This window comes from Eucyclogobius newberryi, unplaced genomic scaffold (genome assembly GCF_026437365.1).
Source record: "Eucyclogobius newberryi isolate DKJ021-1_F unplaced genomic scaffold, fEucNew1.0.hap1 SCAF_5, whole genome shotgun sequence".
NCBI classification, from domain to species: Eukaryota; Metazoa; Chordata; class Actinopteri; order Gobiiformes; family Gobiidae; genus Eucyclogobius; species Eucyclogobius newberryi.
Window position 1 is genome coordinate 8,551,724 of NW_027316167.1, and position 27,383 is coordinate 8,579,106.

General features: G+C 43.4%; 1 protein-coding gene and 1 long non-coding RNA gene across 2 annotated transcripts in view; one reads left to right on the plus strand and one right to left on the minus strand.

Moving 5' to 3' along the window:
• The window catches only part of LOC140380942 (uncharacterized), a 518,949-nt gene that overhangs the window by 243,777 nt on the left and 247,789 nt on the right, over positions 1–27,383 (plus strand). The gene's annotated exons all lie outside the window — the stretch shown is intronic.
• On the minus strand, positions 1,260–6,772 carry LOC140381493 (uncharacterized). Its single transcript, XM_072465571.1, is given in 4 exon segments — positions 1,260–1,277; positions 1,465–1,554; positions 5,434–5,552; positions 5,584–6,772. Coding segments are annotated over 4 exon segments (1,416 nt in total).

A 27,383-nucleotide genomic window follows, 5' to 3' on the forward strand; every position in this document is an offset into this window, starting at 1 on the left:
GAGAGGAGAATCCGACCGATAGTCGAACCTCGGATTCAGGAGGAGCAGAGTGGTTTTCATCCCGGTCGTGGAACACTGGACCAGCTCTATACCCTCCATCGGGTGCTCGAGGGCGCATGGGAGTTTGCCCAACCAGTCCACATGTGCTTTGTGGATCTGGAGAAGGCTTTCGACCGTGTCCCTCGGGGTGTCCTTTGGGGGGTGCTCCGGGAGTACGGGGTCCGGGGCCCTTTGCTCAGGGCTGTCCGGTCCCTGTATGACCGGAGCAGAAGCTGTGTTCGCATTGCCGGCAGTAAGTCAGACCTGTTCCCAGTGCATGTTGGACTCCGCCAGGGCTGCCCTTTGTCACCGGTTCTGTTCATAATTTTTATGGACAGAATTTCTTGGCGCAGTCAGGGGTCGGAGGGTGTCCGGTTTGGGGACCACAGGATCTCTTCTCTGCTGTTTGCAGACGATGTTGTCCTGATGGCTCCATCAAACCCGGACCTGCAACATGCACTGGGACGGTTTGCAGCCGAGTGTGAAGCGGCTGGGATGAGAATCAGCACCTCTAAATCCGAGGCCATGGTTCTCGACCGGAAAAAGGTGGCTTGCCCTCTCCAGGTGGGTGGGGTGTCCTTGCCCCAAGTGGAGGAGTTCAAGTATCTCGGGGTCTTGTTCACGAGTGAGGGAAGGATGGAGCGTGAGATCGACAGGCGGATCGTTGTGGTGAAGAGGGAGCTGAGCCGAAAGGCAAAGCTCTCTATTTACCGGTCGGTCTACGTTCCTACCCTCACCTATGGTCATGAGCTTTGGGTAGTGACCGAAAGAACAAGATCGCGGATACAAGCGGTCAAAATGAGTTTCCTCCGCCGAGTGGCTGAGCGCTCCCTTAGAGATAAGGTGAGGAGCTCGGCCACACGGGGGGAGCTCGGAGTAGAGCCGCTGCTCCTCCACGTCGAGAGGAGCCAGCTGAGGTGGCTCGGGCATCTGTTCCGGATGCCTCCTGGGCGCCTCCCTCGGGAGGTGTTTCAGGCATGTCCCACCGGGAAGAGGCCCCGGGGAAGACCCAGGACACGCTGGAGAGACTATGTCTCTCGGCTGGCCTGGGAACGCCTCGGGATCCCCCCGGAGGAGTTAGAGGAAGTGTCTGGGGAGGAGGAGGTCTGGGAGTCCCTGCTCAGACTGCTGCCCCCGCGACCCGGCCCCGGATAAAGCGGCAGAAGATGGATGGATGGATGGATTTATTAACATTTATAAGATTATTTAATCTTCAAATACTAGTCATTGTCCAAGCGCTTATGAAACAAACAACGAGTGCTTTTTAACGACTCAGAAATAGTAAACTAATTAACCTGATTTCAAAGCCTTTCCCATTCTCTTATGTCCATGATGTTAATTCTTTGCTGGGAATGTTCCACAGTATGACATTAAATACAATATCTAGCATTATACAATTGTAGGCCTTTTTATAGCTAAACTTACCGTGAGCGGGGTCTTTTTTCCACAGATCTGACTTGTCACTTGTCCGTGCAGCGTAACTTGCTTCTCTCCATGGAGATAGATAATGCCACACTGTGGAACATTCTTAACAAACAGATCATAGATCATTAGATCTGATTTGTGGCGTGCAGAACATAAAAACGAGAGTATAGCTGTTGTATTTTAAGTATTTTAAAACACATCATTCCATTTTTAGCACTTTCTTTTTCATCTTTTCTTCTGTCTTTTCCACATTAGTTCGTACATCTCCTTGTCACATCAGACCTAACTGTTTCCGTCACTTTTCAATAATCTGATAACTCTAGAAATCAGATTACGACTAGAGCTTTGATGCGCACGTGGCCATTGCTGCACTTTCTTGAAAAACGTTGGATATCGCGTTTTGGAACCTTTTTCTCCCCAAACGTTCTCTTAAACTCCGTCTGGCTCCGACACAAGCGCAGTCTAAACTCGCACGTGAATGAAAGGACTCAGGTAAAACACGTGCGCTCCAATTATAGCCTCCCCCTGGTGAACCCGAGTGTGTGTGCACCGTCGCTGATCCGATCATGCGACACGCTCGACTTTGGCCCCTGTCTGACCCCCCCCCCCTCCTCCCGGACCCCCCCGGACCCCTGGGCGTAGCTATGGTAATGACATGCAAATGACATAATAGGTGACACACTTCGGATGAGGACGCAGAGACACTTATCACTGCGCTGAGCCATATTCAGGGCATCACTGTTAATGCAATCAAGAGGTGCAGGTACTTTAAGTGTTGTACAAATACTTTCGACGAGTCCTGTGATTAAATACTCAATTGTGAAAAACATATCTGAAGTGCGCGTGATTATCTGTAATGTCGTGCATGAAAAGGGTTTATGGGAACGATGGTGCACTTTCTGTTGAACTATGATCCTTTTAAGCAATTGCAGTATTTTTTTTTAAATATTTAAACTTAAGACAATAGAACGTTGTTTGAAAACTCATTGTATTTTAGACCTCGCAAATGTTATTGCTTTGTCAGGATTGTATGGTTTAAAAACTCACAGTAACAGTTGTGTGCAACATTTTATATTCTTATTTTTATTCTTTTAATTTGTTTTTGTAAATGAATAAATGCGACATGGATATATTTACTGTGGTCCTAGAAGCAACTCGAATGAGCCTTAATAAAGCTTAATGTAAAATGAATCAATATTTTACAAAGATGATTAAGTCTTAATAAATACTTAACTAATTAAAGCACTGGCCGTCAGGGTCTTAATAAACCATGTGTTTATTATGAATGAAGTCTTGCATTAATAAGGCCAACAAATCCTGAGTTATTTATTATAAAGTGATTTATCAAACTAAATATTCTTCTTCTCGCTAGTTTAACACCATTACATCATCCTCTGACAGAGACTAGAGGACTGGGCAGGCATCACTGGCCCCGCCCTAAACTGGTCCTATCTCGAAGACAGGAAGTACTTTGTTGAAATTGTTAGCTGTGTCTCAGACCACATGACCCTGACCTGTGGGGTGCCCCAAGGGTCAGTCCTGGGTCCCCTTCTGTTCAACCTCTACATGCTGCCGTTAGGTCAGTTGATACGCAGTGAAAATGTGTCCTATCACAATGATGCAGACGACACTCAGATCTATGTTTCACTATCGGCAGGTGACTATGGACCAGTAGATTCACTCTGTCACTGCATCCAACAGATCAGTGTGTGGATGTGTGGAGCGGCCTCCTGCTGGTGCCAGAGGGCCTCCTGCTGGTGCCAGAGGGCCTCTTGCTGGTGCCAGAGGGCCTCCTGATGGTGCCAGAGGGCCTCCTGATGGTGCCAGAGGGCCTCCTGCTGGTGCCAGATGGCCTCCTGACGGTGCCAGAGGGCCTCCTGCTGGTGCCAGAGGGCCTCCTGCTGGTGCCAGAGGGCCTCCTGATGGTGCCAGAGGGCCTCCTGATGGTGCCAGAGGGCCTCCTGCTGGTGCCAGATGGCCTCCTGACGGTGCCAGAGGGCCTCCTGATGGTGCCAGAGGGCCTCCTGATGGTGCCAGAGGGCCTCCTGCTGGTGCCAGATGGCCTCCTGACGGTGCCAGAGGGCCTCCTGCTGGTGCCAGAGGGCCTCCTGCTGGTGCCAGAGGGCCTCCTGATGGTGCCAGAGGGCCTCCTGCTGGTGCCAGAGGGCCTCCTGCTGGTGCAACAGGTCAGTGTGTGGAACTTTCTCCAGCTGAACTCAGACAAGACTGAAATCATCGTTTTTGGCCCACAGAAACAAAGAGAAAGTGTTAGCGATCACCTCCAGAGTCTCGCTCTAAAACCTACAAACCAAATTAGAAATCTGGGAGTAATAATGGACTCGGACTTGAACTTTAATAGCCACATCAAATCGATAACATCAGCAGCTTTTTACCATCTAAAAAATCAAAAGTATAGTGTCTAAACCAGACTTGGAGAGACTTGCATTTATCTCCAGTAGATTAGACTGTAACGGCCGCTCACTGTAAAACAGCTGCAGGACATCCAGAACGCTGCTGCTCGGGTCCTGACTAGAACCAGGAAGTACCATCACATTAGTCCTGTTCTCAGGTCTCTGCACTGCCCCCTGTGGCTCAGAGAAGAGACTTTAAAGCAGCTCTGCTTGTGTACAAGTCTCTCCATGGCCTAGCACCAAAGTACATCTCAGACATGTTAGTGCCATATGAACCATCTCGGACTCTGAGGACCTCAAGGACCGGCCTCCTGCTGGTGCCCAGAGTCAGGACTAAACATGGACCGGCCTCCTGCTGGTGCCAGAGTCAGGACTAAACATGGACCGGCCTCCTGCTGGTGCCAGAGTCAGGACTAAACATGGACCGGCCTCCTGCTGGTGCCAGAGTCAGGACTAAACATGGACCGGCCTCCTGCTGGTGCCAGAGTCAGGACTAAACATGGACCGGCCTCCTGCTGGTGCCAGAGTCAGGACTAAACATGGACCGGCCTCCTGCTGGTGCCAGAGTCAGGACTAAACATGGACCGGCCTCCTGCTGGTGCCAGAGTCAGGACTAAACATGGACCGGCCTCCTGCTGGTGCCAGAGTCATGACTAAACATGGACCGGCCTCCTGCTGGTGCCAGAGTCATGACTAAACATGGACCGGCCTCCTGCTGGTGCCAGAGTCAGGACTAAACATGGACCGGCCTCCTGCTGGTTCCAGAGTCAGGACTAAACATGGACCGGCCTCCTGCTGGTGCCAGAGTCAGGACTAAACATGGACCGGCCTCCTGCTGGTGCCAGAGTCAGGACTAAACATGGACCGGCCTCCTGCTGGTGCCAGAGTCAGGACTAAACATGGACCGGCCTCCTGCTGGTGCCAGAGTCAGGACTAAACATGGACCGGCCTCCTGCTGGTGCCAGAGTCAGGACTAAACATGGACCGGCCTCCTGCTGGTGCCAGAGTCAGGACTAAACATGGACCGGCCTCCTGCTGGTGCCAGAGTCAGGACTAAACATGGACCGGCCTCCTGCTGGTGCCAGAGTCAGGACTAAACATGGACCGGTCTTTGTCTCTTTCTTTCTTCTTCTCTCTCTCTCTCTCTCTCTTGTACTTTTTGCTCTCCTTCATTCACTCTCTTCTCCTCTTCCTCCTGTTACTCCTCCTTTTTCCTTCTCTCGCTCTGTCGTCCTCCCTTCATTTTCTTCTTTGCTTTCCTCTTGCTTTTTCCTTCTCTCCTCTATCTCTCTTCCCTATCTCTCTCTCTCTTTTTTCTCTTTTCTAAATCCAACCCACCTTTCTCCTCTCTTTCTCTCTCTTTTTTCTGCTTTCTCTCATCCTCTTTTTAAATTTCCTCTCTTTATCCGTCTGTCTCCTCTCTTTCTCTCTTCACTCTCTTTCCTATTTTCTTCACCTCTTTTCCTCTCATGTGGAACTCTTCTCTCTCTTCCCCTCTCCATTATTGCTCCTCTCTTTTCCCTTCTCTCTCTTTGTCTCTCCTCTTTTTCCTCGTTACTTTCTCGCGTCCTCTCTCCTTGTTTTCTCCACTTAATTGAATCTCCTTTTCATCCTCTTTTGCTCTTCACTTCTTTTATGTCTTTCTTACGCTTCTTCCTTTTAATTTCCTCTCTTTCTCTCTATCTCTTTACTTTCTCACCTGTTCGACGTCTCCTCTCTTTGCACATCCTCTCTTTACACATCCTCTCTTTACACATCCTCTCTTTACACATCCTCTCTTTGCACATCCTCTCTTTACACATCCTCTCTTTACACATCCTCTCTTTGCACATCCTCTCTTTGCACATCCTCTCTTTACACATTCTCTCTTTGCACATCCTCTCTTTGCACATCCTCTCTTTACACATTCTCTCTTTGCACATTCTCTCTTTACACATTCTCTCTTTGCACGTTCTCTCTTTACACATTCTCTCTTTACACATCCTCTCTTTGCACGTTCTCTCTTTACACATCCTCTCTTTACACATTCTCTCTTTACACATCCTCTCTTTACATATCCTCTCTTTGCACATTCTCTCTTTACACATCCTCTCTTTACACATTCTCTCTTTACACATTCTCTCTTTGCACATTCTCTCTTTACACATCCTCTCTTTGCACGTTCTCTCTTTACACATTCTCTCTTTACACATTCTCTCTTTGCACATTCTCTCTTTACACATCCTCTCTTTACACATCCTCTCTTTACACATTCTCTCTTTGCACGTTCTCTCTTTACACATTCTCTCTTTACACATCCTCTCTTTACACATTCTCTCTTTACACATTCTCTCTTTACACATCCTCTCTTTACACATTCTCTCTTTACACATTCTCTCTTTGCACATTTTCTCTTTACACATCCTCTCTTTGCACGTTCTCTCTTTACACATTCTCTCTTTACACATCCTCTCTTTACACATTCTCTCTTTGCACATTCTCTCTTTACACATCCTCTCTTTACACATTCTCTCTTTACACATTCTCTCTTTACACATCCTCTCTTTACACATTCTCTCTTTGCACATCCTCTCTTTACACATCCTCTCTTTACACATCCTCTCTTTGCACATTCTCTCTTTGCACATTCTCTCTTTGCACATTCTCTCTTTACACATTCTCTCTTTGCACATCCTCTCTTTACACATCCTCTCTTTACACATCCTCTCTTTGCACTTTCTCTCTTTGCACATTCTCTCTTTGCACATTCTCTCTTTGCACATTCTCTCTTTACACATCCTCTCTTTACACATTCTCTCTTTACACATCCTCTCTTTACACATCCTCTCTTTACACATCCTCTCTTTACACATTCTCTCTTTACACATCCTCTCTTTACACATCCTCTCTTTACACATTCTCGCTTTGCACACCCTCTCTTTACACATCCTCTCTTTGCACATTCTCTCTTTGCACATTCTCTCTTTCCTCTTTGCTTTCGCTGTCCTTTGGCTTCTTTCTCCTAAACTTTTTCCATTCATCCACTTTTCTTTTCCTCATCACTCTTTCATTCATCTCTTTCTCTTCTTCTTCTCATTGCCCCACAGTTCTTCCCTCTCTCATTCTTTTTTCTCTGTCACGTCTCACTCTCCCTCTCCTTTTCCTTCTCTTTTACTCCCCTTTTCTCCTCTTTCTCTCTTCTCTCCATCTCCTCTTCTTCTCATTGCCCCACAGTTCTTCCTTCTCTCTTCAACTCCACCTCCCTCTCTCATTCTTTCGTTCTCTGTCACATCTCACTCTCCCTCTCCTTCTCTTCTCTTCCTCTCTCCGTCTCCCTTCTTTCTCAGGCGCTCTCACACTCTTCTTCACCTCCGCCTCGATCTCTCACTTTGATAACTATCACTGTCAGGAGGAGACAGGGCCCAATGTATGACAATTTGTTCATTATCATAGTGAATAGATTTCCTCCGTCGGGCCCCACAGAGCCACCGGCGGAGAGATGAATATCAAACAGGCCTGTCCTTTGTCCTCGGGGCCAAACGGAGGAAATAACATCTCATCCTCAGCACCTTCTTTCCTCTCCTCCATCTCTCCATCTCTCCCTCTGTCCATCCCTCCATCCCTCCATCCCCCTGCAGACGGAGAGAAGGAGCAGTGACACCTCAAGTATCTCTCAGAGTCTGTGTGTGTGTGTGTGTGTGAGTGTAGGTGTGTGTGTGTGTATGTGTGTGCGTGTTTGTGTGTGTGTGTGTGTGTGCGTGTGTGTGTGTGTGCGTGCGTGTTCGTGTGTGTGCGTGTGTGTGTATGTGTGTGCGTGTTTGTGTGTGTGTGTGTGCGTGTTTGTGTGTGTGTATGTGTGTGCGTGTTCGTGTGTGTGTGTGTGCGTGTTCGTGTGTGTGTGCGTGTTCGTGTGTGTGCGTGTTCGTGTGCGTGTGTGTGTATGTGTGTGTGTGTGCGTGTTCGTGTGTGCGTGTTCGTGTGTGCGTGTTCGTGTGTGTGTGTGTGTGTGTGTTTAAAAATGAAAAAGAGAACAGCAGAAGGAAGTATTGGAACACTTCACATGAGATTCAACAGGTCTTTGTGCAAAAGGACAAGGGCAAGTCCTACAATTATAAAAACAAAAATCTATGTTTAAAAATCCACATGATTTGATTTGTGTTATTTTTTGCAATGTGCTGAGTCATATTGTACACACTTTTAGTTTGTTTTGAAAATGGATATGTCTCCAATGCAGTTTTAGAATGCAAATAATAATAATGAGTAAAAAATAAAATGAATAAGGTATTTGTTTACAAGCACAATTAATATAATTTGTAGATTAACCATCACTGTGTGTGTGTGTGTGTGTGTGTGTGTGTGAGAGTGTTTGTGTGTGAGAGTGTGTGTGAGTGTGCGTGCGTGCGTGTGTGTGTCTGTGTGTGTGCGTGTGTGTGTCTGTGTGTGTGCGTGTGTGTGTCTGTGTGTGCGTGCGTGTGTGAGTGTGCGTGCGTGTGTGTGTCTGTGTGTGTGCGTGTGTGTGTCTGTGTGTGCGTGCGTGTGTGTGTCTGTGTGTGTGTGTGTGTCTGTGTGTGTGTGTGTGTGTGTGAGTGTGTGTGTGTGTGTGTGTGTGTGCGTGTGTGTGTCTGTGTGTGTGTGTGTGTGAGTGTGTGTGTGTGTGTGTGTGTGTCTGTGTGTGTGTGTGTGAGTGTGTGTGTGTGTGTCTGTGTGTGTGTGTGTGTGAGTGTGTGTGTGTGTGTGTGTGTGTGTGTTTAAACCATGTACAGAATGTTTGTAAGAGCATTAATAAGCTACTTATTAAACAATGAATGCTCGTAAATGTCTTATGAGTGATTATAAACCAATAATTAGTGCTTAATAATGTGTTATAACTTCTAAGGGACCTTATTTTAAAGCAAAAGAAGAACACAAATTCTTTTAATTACATTATTTACATAATATGTAAATAATGTGATTAAAATAATATTATTATGTACATTTAAATGTTTTATTATGTCAATCAACCACGTCTTGGCTATTTTTCTATGTCATTTTAGATGAAATAATAAGGATGGAATACATTTTAAAAAACAAGAATAAATCAGAATATACAGTTGATGCCTTGACACTTTTCTTTCATTCATTATCTCTCTTCATAATAAACTCCGATAACTCAGTTTATAAAATACAATTCGAACACATTTCAGCACTTCCTTCATGAACCTTGCTGCTGGAACCGATACTTTTCCGAGTAAAATCCAGGCTGCGATCTCTTTTACCTACAAAGTTTTTTTCAGTAGAAGATAATTTATGAAAATGACTTTTTGCTCATTTTGTTTAATGTATGCACTTTAACAATTAATAACCCGAGCGCTGCGAGATTCTCAACTAAAGGCCATTAATTTGTATAAATCTGCCAGGCCGTGACAGCGAGAGATTTTTTAAACTGATCTGAGGGAAAGTGAAATTATTCTCTAGCCTGGGGTCAAATCCTCCTTTTCTGCAGGACGAGCTCCTCCAGACTCGCAGACATTGATCTTCTTTGTGCTCGCCGACTCTGTATATTCTGCTCTTTCGCCCCTTTTATCACTTTGCATTATTGTGCTCATTTCGTCCGTTATCAGCCAGATGAGTTTGTTTGTGAGTGGACTCGAGGCTCGGCGATAACGTGACGATCCCGCGATGACGAATGGCTGCGAGGAAAGGCTGGTAAATGGGTTTTCTCAAAGGCCACGTCTCGGTGTTGTTCCGTGACTCGCAGAATTAAAGTTGTTGGGAATTTTGGGGAAGAAAAAGTCGTTTTTTATCTGTCGATTCGAGCTCGTCAAAACAAAAAAATTACACTAAACCGTGACGAGAACAGGAGACTGAATCACGTCTATTTTGGGCAATATATGGAATGTTAGATAATATTGTGAATTTTCATAAGAAGATACGCAAGATTTTATAATTGAGTAAATCATTTATCGTAAAAATCTTCCAAAAAAGTAGGGAAAAAGCTGTGTTATTAACTTTCAAATAAAGGTATAACTTTAACATTTGTCTGATCAGTACAGCACAACAAATACGTTTAAAGACATGTTTTAATTATCGTTATTGAGATACTACAAAAAACATCGACTTATTCATTAAACCAGGGTCAAACCATGAAGTGTGAATGCAGCTCTTGAGCCCAGTAAAAATGTCTTTTTCCAATTGTTTAAATGAATATTATATGTATATTTCCCTCACATTAAATTCATGCTTAGATTATATGTTTAAAAGATGCAAATAAAAAGAACAATAATGTTTTTTAATTATTAGAGTATATCTTTGAAAGTACTTTTCCGAATTCAAGGCATTCAAAGCGCTTTACTAGACAATGCGGATGACGTGTCTTGCCTAAGGACACAGCAACATTCCCTCTAGCGCCCCACAGTGGGACCTGGTGCTCCGGCTGTCCAAATACTGACCGGGCCCCGTCCCGCTTAGCTTCCGAGAGCTAACGAGGCTAAACCCACCTCTTCACTACCATTCGACTTCCCAAAAACACTCACACAATGCACTCTCTCTTCTCTGCAGATTCTGCCACAACTGTTTTAAACACAAATCCCCCCCGCAGCAGCAGAAACATCAGCCTCCGCACGAACTCCTCCCCTTTTTCCTCCACCATTCTCCCGTCGTCACATCCCTTCATGACATTTCGACTCTCGAAGCAGCTATTCCATCGACAATTCGTTAAAACCCTACAGACGTTTTAACTTCTACTGATACTTCTACTTACCGTATTTTCTGGACTAGAAGTCGCACGGAGTATAAGTCGCACCAGACAAAAAATGCATAATAGAGGGGGGAAAAAAACATCTATAAGTCGCACTGGAGTATGAAATGCGGTTGCAAGTGTGAAAATAACAAATAAAATCACATATAAGTCGCTCCGGAGTATAAGTATATAAGTATAAATATAAGTATAAGTCGCACCCCGGCCAAAACTATGAAAAAAGGTGCAACTTATAGTCCGGAAAATACGGTAACTAATCCAAACAACAGTACAAACGTATGGCGGTATTGCATTTTCGAAACACGCATTTTTCGAAAATGTACTGATTGAATCTGTCTTGGGTTAAAGTTTCTGAGAACACTTTATCGCCTTTGTGCCGTTTTTGGGCGCGTCCGCCGTAGCCGTATTCGTTATCTAGATCAGAGCCATTTAGAGGCATTCATTCATCACGGACACCAGCTACGAAACCGAGGCAAACGGAGGCGCTCGCAACGTCCGCGCCATCCACCAATGCCCGCTGCATTCTGGGTCAAGGTGATGGAGTCGGCCCGTGAAAGTCGCGCAAACTCAACAGCAAAACTCTGCGCGAGGAGAACAAACGTGAAAAGATCGATATTAAAAGGGTTTGAATGCGTGAATGACAACGAAGCAACGGCGAATGATGGAGCGATGCTTCATGTTGAGAGGAAGCGTCGTTTACAGGTTCGTCTTGGTAGAGGGGGACGCTGGCCGGTATTTACAGGCAAACAAAGTATTACATTACAGTTACCGTACTTTCCGGACTATAAGTTGCACCTTTTTTCATAGTTTTGGCCGGGGTGCGACTTATATGTGATATTATTCGTTATTTTCACACTGACAACCACAAGAGGGCACTCTAGGCTCTAAGCGACGCAGAAGAAGAATCTGCACTTCCTCTACCTCTGTAGTTTGTGGAGTTGTTTAGAAGTGACACAGAGGAAGAAGAATTCAATGGATTTAGTGATTTGGGGTAAAACTGATGCTTTGGTAAACTTGTTAGCATGTTCTTTATGCTATAGTTATCTGAATAACTGTTCATATGTTACGTTAACATACCAGACACTTACCACAGTTCTGTCTGTGCCTCATGTAGCTGAAGGTGTTAGCGTTAGCATACGTACACCTATTCACCATGTTCTCTCATCTGTTATTATTTTAAACTGCATTTCAAGATGAAATGTCTGTTCTTGGTCTTGGATTTTTCAAATATATTTCCCCCAAAAATGTGACTTATATATGTTTTTTTCCTTCTCTATCATGCATTTTTGGCCGCTGTGACTTATAGTCCGGAAAATACTGTAAATCCAACTGTTTTTTCAATTGACACATTATGGAAGTTATTGAGCTTTGATGGAAGACGAGTGTTTGGAGAAAAAAATCTTTTTTACGACCTAGTGTTTTATAAAGCTTCATAAACAAATTTTAAATCAAATTATAGCTGATTATAGCCCCACAAGCTTTCACATTATTGGTAATATTATTATTATGTTTTTTTTAATGCTATGGGGCAAAATAATGGGAAATGTACTTGCGGAAGCGTGCAGACATTTTAAATAATGAATGTGTCTCCACTTCCTGTTATAAGTGTAATTATGAAGATTATGGTTATACAAAGGAAAAAAGAAAAACAAAAAAACGTAATAAAAAATATTTTAACTGACGATCGCTATGGAAATGATGCAAACGCTTCAATACTCACACTAAAATCCGCCCAATCACAATAAAACAATCGACGGTCGCAAAGGCGCCATCGATCGTGTTGTCGCCGGTCTCCGAAGCTCATCCTTTTTATGAACACGTTTGGTTATTGTAATTCGACAGGAAATTCGAAAAGTTGAAAAGTGGCACCGTGCAGCGCTCCAGATGCCCGTTCTGAAGCCACTGTATTCACATTCTTAGTCTCGTGCGCTGTGGTTCGGTCAAACAAAGCTTAAAATCATCCGTTACATGACCAGAAACCCTCCCCAGTCCGGCCGGGGCCTCCATTTTTGCCGTCCATCTCCCTCCTTTCGTCTCCTTCTCCTCCCTCAGCCTTCCTCAGCCCTCCCTCCATCCCTCCCTCCCTTCGCTCTTTCTACCACTGCTAGTTTTTAAGTTCAGGCTGTGAGAGCATGTCTTCATTAGCTGCATTAACATTCACGGGCTGTAGTAAATTCTGACAGTGAAAAGGTCCCCGTAACCTTTAGTTGTGCAGAAATTTACTTCCCCAGAAAATTACAGCTGGCACTGTCTTAATTAATGCCCGCTTTCTTCTCTTGAAAACCCAAGGCCTGTCAGCGGCGAGAGAAGGGGAGAAAGAAAGAAGAAAGAAAAAAAAACAGTGTGTGGCGAAAGGAAGGGAATTAGAATAGAGGAAGAGGATTTTGAGTTGACTAAATGGTTTTACTCGCCGGTTTGGTGGTAAAATGAAGTCTGGGATTACAACGCGGTCGCAGCGCTGCACAATATTGCTCCGAGCTGTGTAGGAGTTGCATTTTTGATATCGTTTCGTGAGTAGATTCGCAAAAATTCAAATATATACGCCATCCTACGCCCAACTCCAATCCCGGCCTTCTCACGCAGGGTTTTTTGTCATCCAAAGTGGTACGATTGCAAAGGGTTGTAGTGGTGGCTCTTGGAGGGGGGGAAAACTGAATTTATTTAGCTTTACTTGTTTTATCTCTTCTATCTTCTATATCTAAAGAAGCAGGAAATCCATCTTCACGCTGGGGAAGCCCACAACCCCAATCCAGCGCCGATTAGGCCGCGAACAAATGAGAATAAATAGTAGCGTCGTCGGTCATGGCAAACAAAACCCTTCACATTTTTCAGCGTGTGTTTGAGGAAAAAAGAAGCAGTTTCGACTATAGTTTGAGAAGATTTACTTGACAAACCTACATTACAGCATGTTACTTGTTTCAAGCTGTTTCTGTCGATCAAGTTCAATTTTTGGCAGATGTTGTTGAAAAATTACACTTTTGTTTTCCTATTTCAAGCTAGATTATCTTGGAACCTGTTGGCAATGCCATTACCTGTCAAAAGGGGGAGCAAATGTCACTTACTCAGATTGCTTGTTCCTTATTTCAACCTGAACGTGTCAGAAAAAGGGAAATGACCAAAGTCCATATCAGAGTCGGGCACTTTGGGATAAAATCAGACAGACTGCACGCGGTCCACGTCTACATCGTGATATGTATTTCTTGGCATGTCGCGCACCCGTAATGCCTGGTTCTTTCACTGTTGTTTCACCGCTTCAACGTGTTTATAACTTCCAACTTGCATTATTTAGCCAATCAAATAGGACCACACAATTCTCATGCCGGCTTAAATGCCAGTGAATAAAAGTGCGTTTTACAATACATTAAAAAAAACATTAATTAAATAAAATGTAATAAATAAATGTCTGGAAAAAAGTGAAACACCACATCCTATTGTTCAAATTATTCAAATCCAACCAAGTCACACAAATCACAACCACATTCTGAATTCAAGCCATTTTAACCAAAGCCACACGTTAATTCCTCGCCGCGCTGGAATTGACAACATTCCACCCTCTTTTGCTTTTAGCGCCAAGCAGGATAACGCTGAATGATACTTGGGCACTCTAATTGCACAAGCGGGCTCCTGCGACGGCTTGATCATCTTTCCCGCGCTCGCCGGGGTTACCTCCCATGTCCGCTCCATCTCCGAAGACGCTAATTAGAAGAGCCGGGACGAGACCGGAGTGTCGCGGCGGTGCGTTGATAGACAAATGTCAGCCCGCAGTCTCCGGTCGCGTGGTAATTGCCGGAATCAAAGAGGCGCCGGAGGAACGGGGGGGAGACGAGGCGTGCCGGGGGCCGTCCATTTGCATGTCTGGCGGCGTCGACGAGGCAGATCAGAGTTGTCAGTCAGTCAAAGTTGTTCCAAGGGGATTAACATCGTGCTTATGTGAGCCACCCAGAGATACGAATCAGGGAGAAAACTAGACTGTGATGGACATGCTGAGGCTGCCAGTGGGGAAGGGAGTGTTTTCACCTGCAGCTGTGGGAACTAGACTGCGATGGACATGCTGAGGCTGACAGTGGGGAAGGGAGTGTTTTCACCTGCAGCTGTGGGAACTAGACTGCGATGGACATGCTGAGGCTGACAGTGGGGAAGGGAGTGTTTTCACCTGTAGCTGTGGGAACTAGACTGTGATGGACATGCTGAGGCTGCCAGTGGAGAAGGGAGTGCGTTTAACTGTAGCTGTGGGAACTAGAATGTGATGGACATGCTGAGGCTGCCAGTGGAGAAGGGAGTGCGTTCAACTGTAGCTGTGGGAACTAGAATGTGATGGACATGCTGAGGCTGCCAGTGGAGAAGGGAGTGTGTTCACCTGTAGCTGTGGGAAAGCTCTGAAACCGTGCGTTCTACTGGGCTTTTTAAACTACTTTTAATGCCTTAGTTTGGGTATTTCCTGGATTAATAATGCATGCACTTTTTTCTTAGAGGGCCACATTTTGAATCTTAAACTGAGCAGAGGGCCCCAGACAACCCAAACATGATGCAAACCATTCGAAATGTTGCACTTGACATAGTTTCCATGAGCCTCCACACCTTTAATAAGACTTGGAACATTAATATTTGGTTGGTATAACATAAACATTTACAGGAAAAAGCACTACTTTTTGTTGTTTTGGCCAAAAATTTGTCTCAGAATCAGAAATCAGAAACATAAACATACAAACATAGGTGGTACGGTGCAACATAGGGCCACGTTTGGCCCCCGGGCCACAGTTTGGACACCCCTACTGTACGATGTAATTGCCATGTCTCAAAATGACGCACCTTTGTTGAATTTATAAACCAATTCAAAGAAAACAATAGGTCTAATCAGGGTATGCTAATGACTGAATGTGTTTTTCTTTATTTTTTTATTCATTCATCATGATATTTATGTGACAACAGTACTTAAAGGTCTGTTGTCACAAAATAAAAGCTAAATAAAAATAATCTCTTAATCAAATTACGTGTTTTGCCCATTTTTGGAGTAATCTACATATTCAGACTGTCAAATATCTCAAAAGTGGTATACATCATGCTGCGGTATAAAGCTCCTCCATGTTTTTAAAAACATATTCAAACACAATCAACAGACGGATCATTTTTGTGGTCAAATTTCCCTCATTAAGCAGCTAATCATCGCCACGGTTTTAGCATCAGATGAAGTGTTGGCCTTTGTGCAATTGTTAATTGTTATTTTGGAAACTTTTAGACATTTTTATCTCACAAATATTGTCTATAATATTAAAATAAATATTCTATGCATTACTGTGTGTAAACATGTGTTGCCTCAGCCTGACAAAAACAACATATTTAAACTCTGGTGGCAAGATGCATAAATACTGGGCTGTTTCTAGTATTTCTATTAGTAATTAGTAATTGTATTTACCACCAGACAAGTTTTGTTATTTAAATGACATTAAAAACACATTCTGTATTTCTAAGCGTAAAATGTATTTCCTCTGCTTATTTTTTTTTTTTTTTTTGCAATACTACTACTACTACTACAAAAAGAAAGAAACATAATAATAAGTAATATTTTTTGAGCATTTCTGATGTTGTTTTGCATTGCTGTTACTCAGCACAGCAATTTATTCTTTAATAATTTGCTTTTTCAGACGTCCAAAGTTACGTCACACTTGTTGTGCATTAACTCTAAGCCTATGTAAAATACAGATGCATGAGAGGGGGGGGGGGATATATATAACTTACTCCAAAAATATGAAAAATAAATTTAAAAAAAAGTTTAAAAGCCTTTAACACAGATTTTGAGAAATATTAAGAAGAAGAACTTTGTTGAGACTGAACTTATTTCAAAATGTCAGTGTTGGAACTTGAACTCACAACCTTTAGACAGCAGGAAAACCCCAAAAATCATACATATATAAAGTCCAGCTCCAAAAAGTAGTGGAATAGAAAGTAAAGATACCTGCTGTCAAATATAATCAAGCAAAAGTCAACATATCTGCAGTAAAAATGTACGAATTTTACTTTTGTCCCTTTTTACTTTCCACCGCCGGCAAAGGGTCTGGCACAAGGACATCATGCTAACATGCGCTAGCTAGCCTGAACGGTGAAACGAGACTCATTTCGAACGAAGAACACAGCTGAGCCCGCCCCTGGTCATTAACTTGTAATACATCTGGAAAAGCGGGGGCATGCGGGACGTCAAGTCGCAAGGATTGTATTTTTAACTTTATTTTTAACAAATGGGCAGCACGCTTCCCGCTCCTTGTTTAGCGTTGCTCATGTGACACCGCCATTAGGAAAACACACACTGCTCTGCAATACATCCTCGCGTCCCCTAATTATAAAGGTTTGACTCTGGCCTTAGTTACAAGCAAACCAGCCTCGGCTCTAAATAACGTTTCTATCCTCATCTCATTTGCAGAAGCGGCAACTTTGCAGTCCTCGCAGATTCTCACACGCGTTTTAATTTCACCGCGACATCACTCCGACCGCTCAGTCAGGTAGACCAATTATAACAGCTAATCAAGAGCATTAGGGCTTTGAAAGGGAATGAACGTTTCTTGTCAAGACGCGAGTCAGAACACTAAAATAAGAGACTTCTAATGGCTGTCGGTTCAGCTAATTTCAGCGATTTGGGTGATGTCTTTGCCACATTAGCCCTGGTTGAAACTGAAAATAACGTACTGAAAGTGAAGTATTTTCTGTACATGAGGAAAGGCTGGGTCGGTTATTTTATTTAGACCTGTCAATAGTAATAGTGACATAAAACAGCCTAATACAGATCTATTGACTTCCTGTTCAAAACTGCAAAACTAAGACATAGGTATTTATAAATATATATATACACATTTTCAACTTGTACTTTTTATTCTTTAAAATATGTGAAATGTCAATACAGAGCTGTGGGCGGAGAAATGGGGTAGGTTAAAACAGCAATTTTTAGAGGACTGAAGCCTGTCTGAATCACTCATCGAAACATAAGTCATCTTTTATAATGTAACGTGGTTAAAAGCTTATACATGTCGATTTTACATAATATCCCCTTTAAGGTACACTTTATCTTCATCGCAGATAAATGTGTCTTCTGCATTGAGCCATCACTCGATGCCAATGGGAAACGTTTCAGGGACGTGGTGCCACTGAAGTGGCCTGGGACACGTCTGCAGTGCCAGGCTCTTAGCTGGAGAATTAGCGTATCATGATATATATTTAGTGTGGATAGCGTATACATTTAGGTTGATGAAAGTACCTGGAGGGAGGGATAGCCACTCAGCAACCATGACGCAATCTATGTATCATCTACCGACATTTTGGGTAATACATGAATGATGAAATTGATAAAAGTGAATAAAGTATAAGTGACGTAATCTGCAGTCTGGACAAAATGCAATGTGTGTTGGTTTGATTAGAAAAAATGTTATGGCTTATTCATTCTAAACTATTTCCGATCAACAAGCTGAGCAGTTTGACCTGTCCTATTGGTGGGATTGTTTCTTAATTTATTCCTTTTTGTAAGCCATCTGATTAAAGGGAACTATCAAGCTCATGGACATTTAAAACATAAAGGGAAAAATGTCACTTATTATCAGTCAAAACCATTCAAGATCAGTTCAAACTAATAAAAGTTTTCCGATGACAAATAAGGGGCAACACTCTCAAAATAGCACATGCAAAATATATGTACTGTGTTTTTTGGACTATAAGTCGCACCGGCCAAAAAATGCATAATAGAGAAGAAAAAAAGATATATAAGTCGGATTTTTAGGGAAAATGTATTTGATAAAATCCAAGACCAAGAACAAAGATTTCATCTTGAAATGCAGTTTAAAATAATAACAGATGAGAGAACATGGTGAATAGGTGTACGTATGCTAACGCTAACACCTTCAGCTACATGAGGCACAGACAGAACTGTGGTAAGTGTCTGGTATGTTAACGTAACATATGAACAGTTATTCAGATAACTATAGCATAAAGAACATGCTAACAAGTTTACCAAAGCATCAGTTTTACCCCAAATCACTAAATCCACTGAATTCTTCTTCCTCTGTGTCACTTCTAAACAACTCCACAAACTCCAGAGGTAGAGGAAGTGCAGATTCTTCTTCTGCGTCGCTTACAGCCTAGAGCGCCCTCTTGTTGTTGCCAGTGAGAAAATAACCAATAATATCACATAAAAGTCGCTCTGGAGTATAAGTCGCCAAAACTATGAAAAAAGGTGCAACTTATAGTACGGAAAATACAGTAGTTGTTGCAATTTAGCACCAGTCTTAAACCTGTATTCAAATAATCCACATTTCTTTTTTAAACCTTTTTTTTTTCTTGCTCTATTCTCGCGCGTCGCTACCACCGGATATGCCGGTGGATTTCTCGTACAATCCAAATTGTAATCAGCGAGAACTTATGAGAAGTTGGCTCTCATTGTTCACAGGCTTGTCATATCTCCAAGCATTATGAGATTCTAATCACAATTCTTGCAATAAACCATATCTTCACATTCATAATTCCCTTTGGTACGACAAACTAAGATTATACGGAGCACATGAAAAATACAGCCTTTTTCCAGATATTACACACACACACACACACACACACACACGCACACACGCACGCACACACACACACACACACACGCACACACGCACACACACACACACACACGCACTCACACACACACACACACACACACACGCACACACACACACACACACACACACACTCTGACTCCTTACCTGTGATGATAAACGGCCCCAGATTTTAAGATTCCCATTTCTAATTTTCTGAGTGGAGAGGCCGGGCCGTGGCGATTGATCAAGTTGGGCAGCGAGTTGAGCGCGACCCCCACCTCCAGCCGCCTCCAGCCGCCTCGAGCCGCCTCCAACCGCCGCCATGGCCTGTCAGCACACCTACTGTACGCCCTCCTTCTCCTCCGACTCCTTTTGCCTCAATTTCCCATCCCCAAGAGCCTCTTAAAATATTAAAGTGGATTTATGAATTGTCATAGCCGACTCATTTGTCCAAAGCGCTTAACAAGGAATGATGCAACGTTGGAGAGGTGAGTGAAGAATTTAAATCGGAATTGGAACTTTGAGATGTTTTACAAATGGCATATGTTGCATTAATTATAAGCCTCGATTTTGTTATGATTACGTTTCTGTGACGATAGTTATAAACCAGAGGCGTGCTATGGATTGTCTTATTGTTGATTGTTAGGATGTGTTTCTATTGTTTTGAATTAAAAATGCATGTATGGATTTTTTTTTGGGGCATATCATACAACATACCTGTTTGGGGCCCACAGGATCTCATCTCTGATGATGTTGTCCTGATGGCTCCATCAAACCCGGACCTGCAACATGCACTGGGACGTTTGCAGCCGAGTGTGAAGCGTCTGGGATGAGAATCAGCACCTCTAAATCTGAGGCCATGGTTCTTGACCAGAGAAAGGTTTTTGCCCTCTCCAGGTGGATGGGGAGTCCAGGCCCAAGTGGAGGAGTTCAAGTATCTCTGGGTCTTGTTCACGAGTGGCGGAAGGATGGAACGTGAGATTGATTTAAGATTGCAGAGTCTGTAATGATGCAGTCGCTGCATCGGACTGTTGTGGTGAAGAAGGGGTCGAAAGACAAAGCTCTCGATTTACTGGTCACTCTACGTTCCTGCCCTCACCTATGGTCATGAGCTTTGGGTAATGACGAGATCGTGGTTACAAGCAGTCGACATTAGTTCCCTCCACCGGGTGGCTGGGCGCTCCCTTAGAGATAGGGCGAGGAGCTCATAGTAGAGCTGCTGCTCCTCTAGCTGAGGTGGCTCGGGCCTCGGGATCTCCCTTGAAGAGCTGGAGGAAGTGTCTGGGGAGGAGGAAGTCTGGGAGTCCCTGCTTCGACTGCTGCCCCCGTGACCCGCCCCCCCCCGGATAAGCACAAGAAGATGGATGGATCATACAACAGCCCAGAGGGGTCAGTGACTCTTGCACACAACGATGGAGATAAACTGGGACTATAAAGCCAGAACTAAACCAGGTGTAGACCAGGACCAAACCTCAACTATGACCAAACCTCGACTATGACCAAACCTCAACTATGACCAGACCTCAACTATGACCAAACCTCAACTATGATCAGACCTCAACTATGACCAGACCTCAACTATGACCAAACCTCAACTATGACCAGACCTCAACTATGACCAAACCTCAACTATGACCAGACCTCAACTATGACCAAACCTCAACTATGATCAGACCTCAACTATGACCAGACCTCAACTATGACCAAACCTCAACTATGACCAGACCTCAACTATGACCAAACCTCAACTATGACCAGACCTCAACTATGACCAAACCTCAACTATGATCAGACCTCAACTATGACCAAACCTCAACTATGACCAAACCTCAACTATGACCAGACCTCAACTATGACCAAACCTCAACTATGACCAGACCTCAACTATGACCAAACCTCAACTATGATCAGACCTCAACTATGACCAGACCTCAACTATGACCAAACCTCAACTATGACCAGACCTCAACTATGACCAAACCTCAACTATGATCAGACCTCAACTATGACCAAACCTCAACTATGACCAGACCTCAACTATGACCAAACCTCAACTATGACCAGACCTCGACTATGACCAAACCTCAACTATGACCAGACCTCAACTATGACCAGACCTCAACTATGACCAAACCTCAACTATGACCAGACCTCAACTATGACCAAACCTCGACTATGACCAAACCTCGACTATGACCAAACCTCAACTATGACCAGACCTCAACTATGACCAAACCTCGACTATGACCAAACCTCAACTATGACCAGACCTCAACTATGACCAAACCTCAACTATGACCAAACCTCAACTATGACCAAACCTCGACTATGACCAAACCTCAACTATGACCAAACCTCGACTATGACCAGACCTCAACTATGACCAAACCTCGACTATGACCAAACCTCAACTATGACCAGACCTCAACTATGACCAAACCTCAACTATGACCAAACCTCAACTATGACCAGACCTCAACTATGACCAAACCTCAACTATGATCAGACCTCAACTATGACCAGACCTCAACTATGACCAAACCTCAACTATGACCAGACCTCAACTATGACCAAACCTCAACTATGACCAGACCTCAACTATGACCAAACCTCAACTATGATCAGACCTCAACTATGACCAGACCTCAACTATGACCAAACCTCAACTATGACCAGACCTCAACTATGACCAAACCTCAACTATGACCAGACCTCAACTATGACCAAACCTCAACTATGATCAGACCTCAACTATGACCAAACCTCAACTATGACCAAACCTCAACTATGACCAGACCTCAACTATGACCAAACCTCAACTATGACCAGACCTCAACTATGACCAAACCTCAACTATGATCAGACCTCAACTATGACCAGACCTCAACTATGACCAAACCTCAACTATGATCAGACCTCAACTATGACCAAACCTCAACTATGACCAGACCTCAACTATGACCAAACCTCAACTATGACCAGACCTCGACTATGACCAAACCTCAACTATGACCAGACCTCAACTATGACCAGACCTCAACTATGACCAAACCTCAACTATGACCAGACCTCAACTATGACCAAACCTCGACTATGACCAAACCTCGACTATGACCAAACCTCAACTATGACCAGACCTCAACTATGACCAAACCTCGACTATGACCAAACCTCAACTATGACCAGACCTCAACTATGACCAAACCTCAACTATGACCAAACCTCAACTATGACCAAACCTCGACTATGACCAAACCTCGACTATGACCAAACCTCAACTATGACCAAACCTCGACTATGACCAAACCTCGACTATGACCAGACCTCAACTATGACCAAACCTCAACTATGACCAAACCTCGACTATGACCAAACCTCAACTATGACCAGACCTCAACTATGACCAAACCTCGACTATGACCAGACCTCGACTATGACCAGACCTCGACTATGACCAGACCTCGACTATGACCAGACCTCAACTATGACCAGACCTCGACTATGACCAGACCTCAACTATGACCAAACCTCGACTATGACCAGACCTCGACTATGACCAGACCTCAACTATGACCAAACCTCAACTATGACCAAACCTCAACTATGACCAAACCAAGTCCACTTCAGGCATAAACTAGGCTCAAACCAGAACACGGTCCACATCTGGTTCATCGTTCAGTCTTCATTGTGTTACTTTTTCTGAACACGTTGTTGTCTGGTGTTTGATACTGTGTGATTGTTGTGTGCAGGTGATTGTAGGTTTGTGTAGGTGTGAAGTGTAGGCTTTGAGCTGCTCCTCCTGTTGCAAATGCATTTATCCTGTGGGAGACCAGTAAATCCACTAACTAACTAACGTGATTTTACAATTGCTCTGTGTGTCTTCTGAGCGGCTCCTTTGGGGTTGAATAACGTGTTCCATGTGGATATAACAGAGCCTATAGTTAAAACGCCAAGCTCCATTTAAATGTTCAAATTTAAAGAATTTATTGAACTTCACTTTTGGCAGTGCTCAGTTTATCTCCAGCAGCCATTAGACCGTTTTTCCTAACAATTTTTTAAAGGTATCCATTCATGTAATTGTTGTATTATTATTTATTGAATTATTATTTTCTGTCATTATGTGTACAAATAATGTCCCGTGTGGATCAGTTTGTCTCAGTCTTATATAAGAATAAATAAGTCATCAATCCAGAGCCCTGCACCGCTTTCTCTGTCCATGGTGCTAAATTTGGAACTCCTTGGGTCCTGAGCTGACCATTTTAAACATGAACTTAAGCGAATTTAAAGAGAATTTCTGACATGTCCTCACTATAAGACCAGTTGTGATTACATAAAGAGTTTGTTTGTTTGTAAAAGCCCTTCTTGAGACAGACGCTGCAAATGCGCCTTGTCGTGTATCACATATTTAATGCAAATCAACACAACCCTGTCTTTCTTTCAACACCTCTTCCTCGAGCTAATACGGAATCCTGATTTAATTCATCTTGTGTCATCTGCCGCACGTTCTATCAACTCAAACCTATTTATTATACATTCATACACCGGTTTCACAGCATGCACTCATTTGTCCAACACGCTTCTCACTCATAAGAAACGGGCCAAACGTTTCCACCTCCCCGGGGAGCGACCGCCGGAGACTCGGTGACGGGAGGAGGAGGGGGGACCGCTGCAGGAGGGGAGGGGGAGCGCGGCCATCGGAGGAGCAGCGCCGTGGTCACTCGAGTCTCTGGAGAGGAGCGCCTTCGATCGGATTATTTGGGAAGGACAAAGTGCTTTTGTTGATGAAGAGTCGCGGTGATATCTGGGAGTTGGGAAATCGATGGCGCGCACAAAGCTCCGGTGCATTGATCTGGACCCGGGGCCATTGACAATCCATGGCCTGGTTAGCTATGCGAGGGAATGAGGCCAAATGAGCTGCTCCTCCAAAGTGGTGCCCCGACGCTTTACCGCGCCGTGTAGCCGCCGTGTTGTTATTTGTATCATTTGTATTGACAGCCTTGCCCGCCGAGTGATTTATAATCGCGCGTTTCCAAGTTTGAGTTCTCGGCTGCTGGAAGTTTTATGCTAAACCTGAGACAATACACACTTTTTATGCCATTAAGTCCCCTCACTCACTGTCGGTAAAAGTCCGGACAAGACTTTGAAAAGTGATAGGCAAAACAAAACAAAAAAGATGAATAAAAGTAACCCTGCATATTTTGTCGCACGATTTCAATGGAGGGAAAAAGACTCAAATCACTCAAATGAGGGCTTCTCATTATGGGCTCGCCGTTGTTTGTCCAGGCAGCCTTTTCCTGGCACCTTGTTAGAGATGTCCGCGGCCGGTAATTGGATCCGTCTGCCGTCGGAGTGGAGCGTTTGGCTGACAGACGCTCAGACCGGAGAGACGCCTAAATGACAAATGTTCCCGGTGCTTGGAAAAACCTGAGAGAGGAGCTGTGACGTCTCGTTATCGTCTCTCACACCGAGCTTACAGGGCGCTGGCAATCAAGTGGGCTGCTTAAGTGGAGCCGGGGAGGGAGGGAGCGAATACGGCAGGTTAAGTTGGTATTTTTTTTTGTGATAAAAGTGGTGAGATGTGCATATTGTTGTGCTATAATCAAAGAGTATTGACAACGGGGAGAGCCGAGCGGTGAGTGCAGCTTTGTGATGACGATTTTGGGGGTAATAATTAGTGACATTGTGAGACCAGGATGGAGAAAGACATAATTATTATTTAGCCGAGGCAAGTCAAAGTAAAACAACTTCAATTTAGAGGTGTCCAAACTTTTACATTTTTATGTTTATGTTTACTTAAATAAAGACATGGGGGGATGTGTGTTTCCATAAGGGTTTTTGAACATCTGAAATTACAAAAATCCACAAGAAAATTACAAAAATCGGAATGAAAACTGTCAATTCACTGTGTTGAGATATTGGATACCAAAAAGGGTGTATTGGATATTTCATGAAGTATTTGAGTCAATTGGATATTGCTAATAATTTTTTGGCCAACAAATGCACTTTTTCAAAAATCTTGGAATGGAAGCTAACTCTGTCTTTTTTTTAATTTCAAGTAAAATATGTAACGCTAAGAAAGCACAATGAGCCTAGAGAATGTAAAAAATATATATATATATATATATCATAATAAAATAATATACATTACCTGTCTCGCCTAGTTATATTGCCTGTATATTGTCCTTTAAATTAATCCAATTCAATTTTATTTGTACAGCACATTTTACCAACACAAAGGCTCCAAATGCTTCACAGAAACAAAACAAGCACAAGCAAAATATGTCAAAAATAAATTAAATTAATGTTTTATGTGTATTCAGTAATGATTACAAATTTAGTAATATATATTTTACAAATATCTGTTATACTGATGTGACAGAGTTTGTGTGATTTCCATGTACACTTTACAAGACAAATACAAATGTGTATGTGGTTTGTGGAGCAGCACATGGTTTCATCCTGGGCTGTTTGCTCTGTTTACCCCAGTGAAATGCATTGGCTCCTTTTGTTGTGTTTCCATAAATGCAAATGAGCAGAGAAAGGGCTTTCCAATTAAGTATGTTTGACATTCCTCAAACATAAACTACAAGTCGGAATTTTCAGGTTCCAACTGTATTACAGTGAGCACATGGCACATCTGCGCGTGGAGCCCAGACTGGAACCATTAAGAAGGCAAACGTCAATAAGTCTTTGTGTTGGTGCGATTCTACAAGTGTGGGATTCATATGGTGGAACATTTGAGAAGCTCGTATGAAAAGACGACGTTTTCAAATCCAAAATCCACTTTATTTACACAGCGCATTTTGTAACCGTTTTCCTGAGTGAGATGCACGCAAAACAATTAAAGAATTAATAAATGTTCATTTTGACGCCACAGGTCTTAAAACAACAAAACCAGCCAAGAAAAAACATTAGCGAAATGTTTGTATCGTCATTATTTTTCGTCTTTTTTTGCATTTCATCCATTTATTGTAGAAAAAAGATTCAGTTGTCGTCATCTGGACTCTGTTTTTTCCCCAAAACAGAGTCCAGATGACGACAACTGAATCTTTCTTCTACAACGGAACACTCCTGGACGAACGAGGGATGACACATCTTCATCCATTTATGTTTCCACCTTTCTATCCAACCACATTTCTCCATTTTCAATTCAGAGCCAGAACTCAGGAGGAGAGAAGGCGGCTCATCTCGCACCACAGTTCATCCAGGCCAAAGAAGAGCGTCCAGATCTACAGGTCAGCATCGTCAGAGCCTGAGAAACTGTAACAAAACCGTAACGAAACAACCTAAGAATGACGTCCCCGTTCTCCCAGTTGAGCACATTGTTGACGAGCATTTCATGGAAGCAACTGCCTCTGTCGTGGTGCAACATGTGATAAAAGGGAGTTTCTACATGGTTTATTTTACCCTAGTTTGTACATCACTCCAAAGAAAATAAATCTATCTAGAATCTATCTGTGTCAGCAATCGGCCGTATTCTGCCCCGCCCACTTTTGCCTCTTTTTGCCAGGTATCGCCGCTTCCGTTGTAATGACACGTCCGGTCCAGCAGGAACGCCCTTCTTTTAAGTGAGGAACGAGGGAAAAGTCTCGCCGCTAAAATATGCTGTAAAGTAGATTGAAAGTGTGTAAAATGTCCGATGTTCATGTGACCAACAAGTCAACGATGCACCTGGGCTTTTTAGCAGTGTAGAACTTATTTTCTCCGGCAGCTCTGTGTTCACTAATACAACTGGAAGAAGGATTATATCGGATGGCGGGGCCCAGATATGTTTCAGGAATATCGTGAATACACATAATTCTGACAGATTACACCATCATTTAACAAAATAAAGGGTTGTTCTATTTTTTTCATTGTCATATAATAGCTATTGGGTGAATAGAGCAAGCTTTGACCCACAATGCAGTTGCCAAGTAACAGTTATGGAATTACCTCTACTTATGTCACACTCGCTGCTCATGTCCAAACAGGAAGTACAATTATAAGCTTTACAAACACTGTCAAACTAGGGATTTATTGGGGGTAAAATCTCAAAAGGAATCATGTTAACTACCGTATTCTCTGGAGTATCAGTCGCACAAGCCAAAAAATGCATAATAGAGAAGAAAAAAACATATACAAGTCGCACTGGAGTATGAAATGCGGTTGCAAGTGTGAAAATAACAAATAAAATCACATACAAGTCGCCCCGGAGTATAAGTATATAAGTATAAGTGTAAGTCGCAACCCGGC